The sequence below is a fragment of the Drepanopeziza brunnea genome (assembly GCF_022702325.1).
Source record: "Drepanopeziza brunnea f. sp. 'multigermtubi' strain 214-2 chromosome Unknown ctg4, whole genome shotgun sequence".
Lineage (NCBI taxonomy): Eukaryota > Fungi > Ascomycota > Leotiomycetes > Helotiales > Drepanopezizaceae > Drepanopeziza > Drepanopeziza brunnea.
In genome coordinates, this window is record NW_027094067.1 from 2,816,522 (window position 1) to 2,827,240 (window position 10,719).

General features: G+C 47.0%; 2 protein-coding genes across 2 annotated transcripts; both read right to left on the reverse strand.

Annotated features, from left to right (window-relative positions):
- Positions 1 to 7,866: 7,866 nt before the first annotated feature.
- Positions 7,867 to 9,592, reverse strand: L3040_003420 (uncharacterized protein; the record flags this gene model as incomplete). Its single annotated transcript, XM_007293820.1, has 2 exons — positions 7,867 to 9,346; positions 9,402 to 9,592. The coding sequence occupies 2 exons, from the start codon at positions 9,590 to 9,592 to the stop codon at positions 7,867 to 7,869; spliced, it is 1,671 nt and encodes a 556-aa protein (XP_007293882.1).
- An 872-nt stretch (positions 9,593 to 10,464) lies between these two features.
- Positions 10,465 to 10,719, reverse strand: L3040_003421 (uncharacterized protein; the record flags this gene model as incomplete). Its single annotated transcript, XM_007293821.2, has 2 exons — positions 10,465 to 10,601; positions 10,653 to 10,719. The coding sequence occupies 2 exons, from the start codon at positions 10,717 to 10,719 to the stop codon at positions 10,465 to 10,467; spliced, it is 204 nt and encodes a 67-aa protein (XP_007293883.2).

Consider the following 10,719-nt stretch of genomic DNA (forward strand, 5'->3'; position numbering starts at 1 on the left):
CCGACACCCTTTCTTCCCACCGCTCCGCGCCGGCAAAGCGCCTAAGCAAGAAAAAAGAAAAGGAGAACGAAAGCGAAAAAAAAAAAAACAAAAAAAAAAAAAAAAAAAAAAAAAGCGAAAGCAGGAAAGGGAAAACCGGAGAACGAGTCCGAAGCCCTACCAGCTTCGTGGAGCGGCAGCGTGCGGAACAGGATCGTTCAGAAGAGCAGAAGCGGCAACCCCGCAAGCCCAAAGCGGAGATCCACCTGGGTGGGAAGGGCTCGAGATTCACGGACCAGCGGAGCATGCGGAGCGCGTAGAGAGGAGAACAAGTCGTTGAGGTACCTAGGTAGAATTGAATAGATAGATGGAGGTCCAAGTCTTGGGCTGAAGTGAAAATAGTCTTATATAGATTGTTCTTAATGCAGCCGAGCCGAGCCGAGCCGAACCGGGCCAAATCCTTTTCTTTAGGTTTTGCCGTGGCGGGAGTTTTTTTGGGGGGGGGGGTTTTGGCCGAGATTGCAGTAAACTAGGTATCCAATACCCATGATTCTTTCTGCAGCAGTAGGGTAGTTACCCATCTCACACATTCCTCTCCTCTCAGTAGCGAGTACTCTTTGAAAAGTCGAGTGCTGTTTGAAAGATTTTGCGGTTTTTCCAATGATAGGGCCAAGGGACCTCGATCGGGGCGAAGCGAGGTGAGGTCCCCGCCGGCAAAGATCAGAAAAAGAAGGGTAGTAGGGGGGAGGGGGAGAAAAAGTACGTAGTATATCCTACCTATACACCGTCACAGGCGTGCGCGCTACACCTTGTTGTTGTTATTGTAGTAGTATTTATTGACGTCGGGCGGGTCTCTAAAACGCAGTGCTTGGACCCTAGGGACCTTCTATGGGGGACGGCGACGTGCTAAGTAGTAAGTAGGTAGAGGAATTACTATCACGTGCGATCTCATCGAAAGGACAAACCACGTTGAAGAAAAGCTTTCGTGGAAATAGGTAGCTAAATGGTATGTAAACCTTTTAAAAGCAATTCATAGCGCTGCGCGTCGAGTTTTCTTTCGTCGTAAAGCTGTAAAGGCTTGCGTTCGTAGCCTTTAGATGAAGCCGATGTGTTTGCAAAACGCTCGCTCTTTTCGAAGGCGCAATACCGTGTTTTCAATCAGTCGAGTTGAGCCCTTTTTATATCGTCTCTTACACCCGCTCTCTTGCTATCGCAAATCTTCTTAGTCTTTTCCATCGGTATGCGCGTCGAGTATCAATCGTAGCCGGCGTGGTGTTCGAGAACAAGGAAAAAAAGGAGGTTCGGAACGGCCGGTAAAAGAAGATCTCTTTGAAGAAGCGTCGCATGTCGATGATTCATTCCATTTTCGGCTCTTTAGATTCTTTGTCTCTCTCTTTTACTGCAGGAGAAAGAGAGAAATGCGGGAAAGAGGGAAAGAGAGCTGAAGGTTCGAAAGAGGCACTTCGTACAGGTAAAGAATCGTAGCCCCCTATTGTTGTTCTACCTTAAGGGTACGAAAAAGGGGTTTTTAACGAAGGCAAATCGGGTTTTCGAAGGGGTGGAGGTATTACGTAAATAGGAGAAGCGTCTCATTACCGAGTAGATCTGAAATGTAATAGTAGCAGAAGTGTATCGAGCAGATGGGAATTCTAATCGGCGGGTATTTCAACTGCTGCTCTTTCCTACCTTATTTTTTTTATATAGAAAATTTTCTTCTTTCGATCGAGAAAAATGGGATTGTTGCTTTAATTAGAACTGTGAAACAGCTTGGCTTAACCGTATTCACGGCGCAAGGGTGAGACACGGCTTGGTAGAATGAAAGCTTGTAAAAATAGTAAGACGCTACCTTTAAGCTGTAACACTTAGGCTTGTACCGTGATACGATCGTAATTACCACGGTACAGGCCTAAGTATTACCCCTCGAGGATAGGGTAACCAAGGGCTATAAAGTGGAAACTGAACTTTTGAGGCACCCTCGAGGGGTAATACTTAGGCCTGTACCGTGGTATTTGCGGCGAAGCGGAGTCATACAACGTTGCAAGCGTAAGTACCTACAAGTATTACATCCTGAGGGTAGGGTAACCAAGGGTTTTAAAGTGAAGATTTAAACTTTTGAAGCACCCTCTGGCTGCAGGAATTTGGAGGGGGGAGTGGTAGTCTGTTTGAAGTTTATAGTTGTAATATTTATAGATGCGAAACCAGCATTTGAAAAGTACTTATATACTTCTAGAGTCGCGCGGATCATTTGTTCATTAGCTTTACGGTCCGGTACCATCTTCTCTGCCGCTATCTACCTCTCGAAGCAATAACCCTTCTTCTACTACTCTATCAACATGCGATTTATCAACGGTTTCTTCGCTGCAACTACATTTGCAATCGCGATTGCAGAAGTAATTAGTCCTAACCGCCAAGGAGTTCTTTCAGTTTGCAAAGATCCGGGCTTTAGTCAATGCACTAACGTCACTTACGTACAAGATGCCTGCAGTAAGATATTTTTTATTCTTTCTACTTCACCTCTTAAAGTGTCTACAAGCTTATAAATATAAATAGCGGGACTTATCGCTCTTGGATTGTCTTTTTCTATGACCGGTTTCGATACCTTCAACTACGGATGCGAGTTTTACACGTAAGCAAATTACTATTCCCGGTTTTTTTTTTTTTTTTTTTTTTTTTTTTTTAAAAAAAAAAAAGAAAGAAAAAAATTATATAATTTCAAATAACTAATTACGATTAGAAATGACGCATGCTTAACTAACCATCTTTACTTCGCTTATCGAGGCAAAATTTCCGATCTTTTAGAGACCGAGTATCGCTCTTCCAATGATAATATTGCTGGGTTCCGTTGCGGAACGTAGAACGTCAGGATTTATCGCGATATCGAAATACAGAAATGCGATATCGAAAGATACCCAAAGATGAATAGCGAAAGAAAGTCGTTCTATCATCATTGATAAAATCAGTTTAAACCGGATGTTTTTTATCGCTAAAGCAATCACAACTCTGCTAGATAGCTCCGTATCTGTATAAAATTCCCTTGTAAACAAACCAACTGCCGCAAGTGATTTTGAAAAGGCAATCTGCGAGTTTGCTTCGACGACGTCAAAAAGAAAACCTTTATACGCTAGAAGATACTGTAAACGGGCTTACCGGCCGACCGACCGCTAATCAAATCTCGGATTTGGTTATTTTATAAAGATATCACTAATTCTTTTCCTTTTCTATAAACTTTAATAGCGGCGGTGATAATAGCGGGCCTTCCGTTGTCCGGCGTTTTTTTTTAAAAAAAAAGGAAAGGAAAGAGGAGTGGAAGGATGGTTAGGCGGATTTGCATCAAAGGAGAAGATATAAGTATATATTGAGAAAAGATTGGATGGCTGTTTGTTTAAAAGGGGGTGGGAAGGGGCGAGATAAAGGGATAGGTATATGGATATGTATATGTGTAGGTAGGCAGGTATAGTTTGAGTACGTACGCATGTAACCCGGCATTTCTATACATGAGTCTATCGTCAGCATGTATTTCTTGCTTTCCTCTCCTTTCCTCTCCTTTCCTCTCCTTTCTACTCCTTTCTACTCCTCTCGGATAATGTATTGACTTGGAGAGGATCAAAGGGAAGGGAAACAGAGTAACATACCGTGCATCTTCTCCTTGTCATCATCACATCCTTTACACATCACATCCTTTACACAACCCATCCTCCACACAACCCATCCTTATATCTGTTGGGCTAAGGATATATAATCAGCTTCTAGTTTTCGAACTTGGGATGATGGCGAGGAGAGATTCGAGGAAGCGGTGATTGGGGGGGGGGGGGGGGGGGACTTACGCCACATAGGTTCGTAAAGAAACCGAAAGATTAATCCGAGGCCTATTCATTTCATTTCAATTTTCGCTAGCACAGTATCGATGACATTTTGTTTATTTTATATTCATTTTAGTTTGAATTTTGGAATTTTGGAATTGGGAAGTGGGAATTGGGATTGAAAAGAGTCAAGGGTGAGGGAGGAGGTATGAGGATTTGAATTTTGGAAGAAAGGGGGAGAGGGCTGGTCTTGTTTGAATTTAATTTTGAATTCGAATTCGAAATGAATGGAATATTATTTCCCGTATGCGATAAGCGCTCGCATGTCTCTGTTACAGGGACGTTTGTAGGGAAGGGATTTGGCAGTTGCGTATTGGCGAAGACGCAGGCTGGGAAGATGGCCATGGTCGTTGCGAGCGTAAGGGTGGAGAAGGCGAGCTTCCATAGATTTTTTTTTCCCTTTCCCTTTCCTCGGATCGGTAATTGATGGGGTCTAAAGCGAATGAAGTTATGAAGTTGAGCAATAGCTGAATATGATTACCGATTTGTATGTATATTATAGCTCTTGACTTGTTTACTTACTTACTGTTAAGATATGGATTGTGATGAGATACTTGCTTACTTACCTATCTACTCACGCGGCCAGTATTTAAATATGTTCCCACGCGTTGATCTTTTTCAAACTGGGGAAAAGAAAGGGCTTGCAATGCTCTCTCTGTAATGGTTGGTTGGCTACGCCCAATTTTTAGTAGAAGTATATATGACTCCTCCGTAGGTATATTTGGGATGATTTGCGACAGATGAAACATTACCGAGGTAGGTACTTCTTACTGGCCCGCACGAGTAGCGACCTAGGTATACCTTAAAGGCAGGGGGCTATTTAAACCGTCAGCTGAGAATCCGATGACGGTCTCTTTAAAAGACGGTCTTGAGAGGTTGGCATAATTAGTAGAACACCCTAGGCCGATACTTAAGATTAAATAGAACTTGAAAACAAACGATTTACATGATTTAAATCTTAGCTCAAATGTATCTATTTTAATCATTTAAACCGTCTTTTATACTGTAAAAGCTCGTCTTTCCGTCAAATGACCGCCCTCGTTCGTTTTAAGACCAATTTGAGACCGTCCTATAGCCATCCTAAGGCCGTCCCGAACCGTCCCCGATAACTTAGATTAGGAAGCAAATATTTTGGCCCTTGGCCTCGATCTCCTCTTTACTACCCCTCACCTCCTTTCAGCTACCGCCGTCGCTTGTATGCGTATTCATTCGCGAATACGAGGTAATCTTTTGTTGAATCAATCGATTCCGATTTTAAATCATTTCAAGCGTTGATATATAAGCTATAGCAGCGATACCGAGAAACATCTTAGGATCGATTTTATTAAAGTATTATCAAAACGATACTATTAAGAAAAGAGTATTTATAATCTAATTATATTTTACTGAGAACGGGTATTAGATTATCTTAAGTATTCAAAGCGAATTCTTTAATAAACGGAATTTAAAAGCCTGGACGAGGATGGCTACAAGACGGCCATAAGATGGTCCTAAGCTCGGGGACGGTTAGAAAAAGCGAACTACTCCTGATTTATAACTAGTATTGATTTTAAACGGTCCAATACCCGTTTTTATATAAGGGGGTCAGAGGATCGCTCAAACGACCCCCTGCCTTTAAGGTAGGATCAATGATTTCTACGGAGGGACTTTGACGGAGTAAGCGTCGGATTCGCCTCCCCCGCACTTACCCCTCACCTGCAACAACCCCCCAAACCCCCTATAGTACCGGTACCCAGAAGTAGCATCTATTAACGTCGGGCCGGGTAGGTATCCACAACGCAATCCTTAGACCTTAGGACTACCGGTAGTCATAAGGTACGGCGACGTACTAAGTACCGGTAATAGAATTACCCCCAAAAAATACTATCCAATCGAGGGTGAAAGCCATGTGAAAGAAGAGCTCTCTTTCAAACAGCGCCTCGGGTTTTTAATCCCGCGGTATTGGCAAACTCTTTAGGAAACCTTTAAAAGCATTTAAAAAGTGAAAAATTATGATAAAACTTATCTCTCGATGAATGTCGAGTACGCGTGACTTTACAAGCGGCCTCTGTTCGTACAAATATAAACATCGTCCTCTTTATTACCGATATCGTAAAGCTTTAAAGGCTCGAGCTCGAAGCCTTTATGTAAGAGTCGGTGTATCGGGTTGCCAAGCGCTCTTGGCGAAGAAGGCGGAATACCGCGTTTTCGATTAGTCGAATTAAGCCCGTCTGATCCCATCTCTTACGCCCGTTCCCCTTTTTTCATCGCAAATCCTCTTGGTCTTTTCAGTCGGTATGCCCGTCAAGTACCGGTAGATATAGATCGTGATCGGCGTGGTGGTCGAGATAAGAAGGAGGCCCGAAACCGCCGGTCAAGGAAAATCTCTGCGAAGGGTCGCCACATGCCGATAATTCTGTTGGCGTCTTTTACGGAGTAGACTCTCTGCCGCAGGAGAGAGAGCTGAGGGTTCGTAAGGGGCAGCTCGCATAGGTAGGTAAAAAATCGTAGCCTCCTCCCCACCCCCCACGTAGTAGTTGGTGCATTGTAAATGTGTATCGTTTAGATTTATACTTGTCGCTTAACATAAGCTTATCGATCGATCATCCATCGTAACGATTGAGTTGTAGTACGGGGGGTGGGGGGGGGTGGCGCGTCTTGTTAGCATGAATAAGTTTTTTCCCGCCGAATATTGTTACAGATTTTATCAATTTAGCTAGATATCTTGCGCAAATTCAACACGTTTAGGACGATTGTCACGGTATTCTAGATCAAGGTCATGGATTGGAGATAGGTCTAAACTACCCCAGCCCCAGCATTGGCATTCCTTGGCCGAACTGCTCGGTCATTCTCCGTATCCCCTCACAAAAAATCAAAATCTAACGAACAAACACAAATTTTGGTTGAGTAATCGCAGCTCTCACATTTTAGCATTGATTTGTGATTGGTGATGCGGATTTCAGAACTTTTTCGGTACGGAAAAAAATCCCTTTCAGATACTACTTAGGCACATCAGGAGAGTCGGATCTTGCTTGTATTGATAGGGCTACGTAAGCGAGAAATATAATCCAGACGACAAATACTCCGGTATAATTTTAGGGGCTCGCAGGTTTCCAGAAAGCGCATTGACTACACGTTACATCATATTACGCTATTTTGTGATTCTGTAACGCTCGCCACTGTAAACCACCAGGAAGAGGCCTTTTCTCGGTCAGTACGGAGTTGTACTCGGTTTTTCCAAGAAGTCTGAATCCCGGGAAGAGAAGCGGAGTTATCTTGGCAGTTCAGCTCTGTCGAACTGACCCATCTCTTTCCGAGGTTCAGACTTCTGTAAAAACCGAGGAGAAAGAGAACAGAAGAAAAAGAACTCAGTTCCAGTATCTAATAATAGTCGGTGTGTTGTCGTCCTGATTAATTCATGATTCGCGTTTCAGTTCGCGTCACCCGGTTTTAGAGATACGTGTTTTAGACTGCGGCACCTTCCCTATCAGGCGGATTGTACTACTACTACCACCACCTCTGAAGCAATGCCGTGCTTGTACTTCAAAGTCCGGTATACTTAGTACGATCTACAACTGGTCTTGTTGAAGTTTCCTAGAGCTTTGGATTTGACTTTCATCACATTTGCAAACGCCGCCGCCAAAGCCAATGCATTAGTTGAATTTCGAGACTCTATCTTTGTCACCTTCTAGAAGTCTGGGAATTCTTATTCTTAGTAGCATGTAAAAATACATTATCATTACCATCTCTCAGACATATCAAAGGTTTGGCATGCACAATAATTCCGTACGTACTAGTAATACGAACAAGAACACGCGCGCCGGTTTGGCTATTGTCGTATAGGCCAAGCCTAGAAAGAAAGGCCTCGATTTGTGTATCCCATTCCCAACGCGTTCGGCTGGTCAATTTTCTTATATATATAGAGAGAGAGAGTGACGCCAGTATATCCCACCCACCCGTTCGCCCCCGCAAAAAAGGCTATGTATGTGTACACAGAGCCAAGCAACTAGAGCAACCCGCGCCTTCTCAAGAAAAAGTCTATTCTATTCTATTCCCATTCCCCCCTCATAAAATCCCCCTTCTCAAGGATCTTATCCTGGCACTCGACAAAGAAGCGCGCCTGCCGTCCCACCTCCTCCAGCCGGGACAGCACGCGCCCGTTGCACTCCTGGAAGCCGTAGATCTCGTACTTGATACCCACGCTCTTGGACCAGGCCTTGACCTCCTGGCTCGCCTGGCGCAGGTTGTGCCGGGGCAGCGAGGGGAAGAGGTGGTGCACGGCCTGGAACTGAAGGCCGCCGTGGAACCAGTCCATCCAGGCCGGGCAGTCGACGTCCATGGTGGTGCGCAGCTGCTGCATGGCCCAGGGCTCGTTAGGGCCCGGCGTGACGGTGCCCATGGCGAAGTGCGAGAGCGTGAACTGCACGTGCAGCGGCATCGTCACGCAGTGCGAGACGAGCACGAAGGCGACACGGAGGGTCCAGGTTGGGATGCTGCAGTACACGAGGAGGTAGCCGAACCAGTACCAGAAGAAGGCCTGGCCGACGAGCTCGTAGAAGCGGTGCCACCGGTTGCACTTGGGGCCGAGGTCCATGACGAGGAATTCCAAGGACAGGGCGTACAGGTTGAAGCGTCCAAAGCAGAGGAGCGGGTAGTACATGTATTTTTGGTAGGGGACCATGGTCTGCGCGAACTTGTCGAAGGGCAGGATGCGGTCAAAGTGGGTCGAGTAGAGGGACTGGAACAGAGCGGGGGAGATGGCCATGAATGGGAGATGCTCGATATCCGGGTCGTGGGCGGGGTCGTTGCAGACGATGTGGTGGATGTTGTGGGCACGCTTCCACCATCCGAGGGAGAGACCACCCAGGTAGTTTCCGAGCGTCATTCCAATCATTGAATCCCAGTGGAGATCGTGCGTGATACTTCGGTGGCCTGCGTCGTGGGCAGTAAATACGAGCTGATGCCAGAAGCAGCCCATGAAGACGGCTGAGGTCAGATACCAGCCAGATCGCAGGAACAGGAGCATGATGGTGAAATTTAGTGCGACTCGGAACGCATCCCCAGCGTAAGCCCAGTAGGGTGTCTCGTAAAGACCTCGTCCTTCAAGCTTGGCTACAAGCTCGCGGAATGAATCTGTTATCTCGGCCAGAGTCTTCTGGTCGGAAGACTCCTCAGCGCCGTTTCCCTCTTTTTCATCTTCGGCGTCAGAAACATCGGCCGACGACAGAGATGTCCTGGAAGATGCAAAGCTCGCATGGCTCCTGTACCGAGAGAGTAGGGAGTCGTCGAAGACGCTCGCGCCAGAGGACGAAGCCGAGTCACTACTCGAATCATCCTGGATAAGGAATTCGGGGAGCTCGCCCGTGGTGGTCCTATGTTGTGCGTCCCTGATAGCTCTCTCGTTCGCGTGCTTCACCTCCTTCGCAACCTGCTCTCTCTGGATGGGAGGAGTGACGTTCACCCACTTCTCTGCGACGATGCCCACCTGGTATCGCAGCATTTCTCTTTTTACGCTTTTGGGGTGGAATCTGCCACGGCGACGTTATCAGCAGCAGTCTTCAGGGGTACTGAGGTAAGACATACGCGTCGATTTCGTCTTGCGCATTTCTGCCCACCATGTGTTTGATGACATTGTCTCCTCCTGGATGGTGCTTCAGGAATCCATTCGGCACCTTTAAAACCTTTCGATCCAAAAGAACGATTGCCACACCCTCATCTATGAGCTTGTTGATATGCTCAGGGGACAGCACGGTGTCCTTGGCTGAAGAAGCCATTGTGCGTATAGCGTCCAGGCAGAGAAAGAGGAAAGGAGCGTAAAGGGATCCAGTCGAAGGATGCCACCTGTGCAAAGAGGAAAGGAGAGGGGTGAAAGAGCGTGGTTGAAGTGAGGAGGGAGGGCTGTGTACTTGTGTAGTACGGAGGAGGAGAGGGCTGAGAAAATCCTGTAAAGACACATGCTGGAACAGCCCGAGATAACGCGAAAGTCAGATTATTGACATGGCGGATTGGATGCACAACTTGTGCCGTTGCTTCTTGGGGGAGACGCGTGGAGATTGTAGAGTTCGCTGGCCCTGCTGTACTTAGTAGGTCCCCTGCCAAGCTTAGGGGTCCTGGTTGGCAGCCCAGGGCCCCCCGGAGACATGCGGGCGCGACAAGTCCGGAGCGGTATACGGTGAGATGGTGCCTGAAGTGCCCGAGGGAGTGCCTGAGTGCGTACCGTTTTCTCCAGAGTATGGAATAGGCCCTTTTTATTTCACCTACTCCTGACCACTCCAAGCCTCCAATCCTCCACTTCTCCAGGGCTCCCACTCCTCCCGCACAGCGTCGCCAGCCACGAGTTTGCCCTTTGTTTGATTAGCTCGGACATTGAGCCTGTTTAGCCGCCTGTCTTGAGTTCCGATCGCTCAAGAGGTAAGATTGGAATGTGTTGACCTCAGGTGGCGGCAGCACGGCGACAGCACGGCACTCAGGGGCTGAGCGAGCACCAAAAATAATCATCGGCCTCCAGCCTTCAGCCTTCAGCCTTCAGCCTTCAGGATCGTTATCGTGGTGCCACCGTGCCGCCCGCCGTGTTGTTGTTCTCATGCTGCCACCCGTAACCTTCTCGCCTGCTTACTTTTTGCGTCCGTGCCGTCTCAACCAGCGTTCAGAATGCGCCGAGAGCTCCCTGGGGATGGCCAAGCCCGATGCACAGGGAATGTAACGCATACAAGAATCCCTCCGCTCCGGCTGCTGGGCTATTTTTTCCTATGTGGCCGCCCCTCGTAGGTTTGCACGACATTTCTAAGAGAGTGTCAGTCGGTCTCGCCTATGAAGGAATGGGAGCCGGCTTACCTTGAGCGAGACTGCTGCTGGTGGTCCTCGGACCATTGACAGCTGTCCAAAAATAGCTTTCAACCAT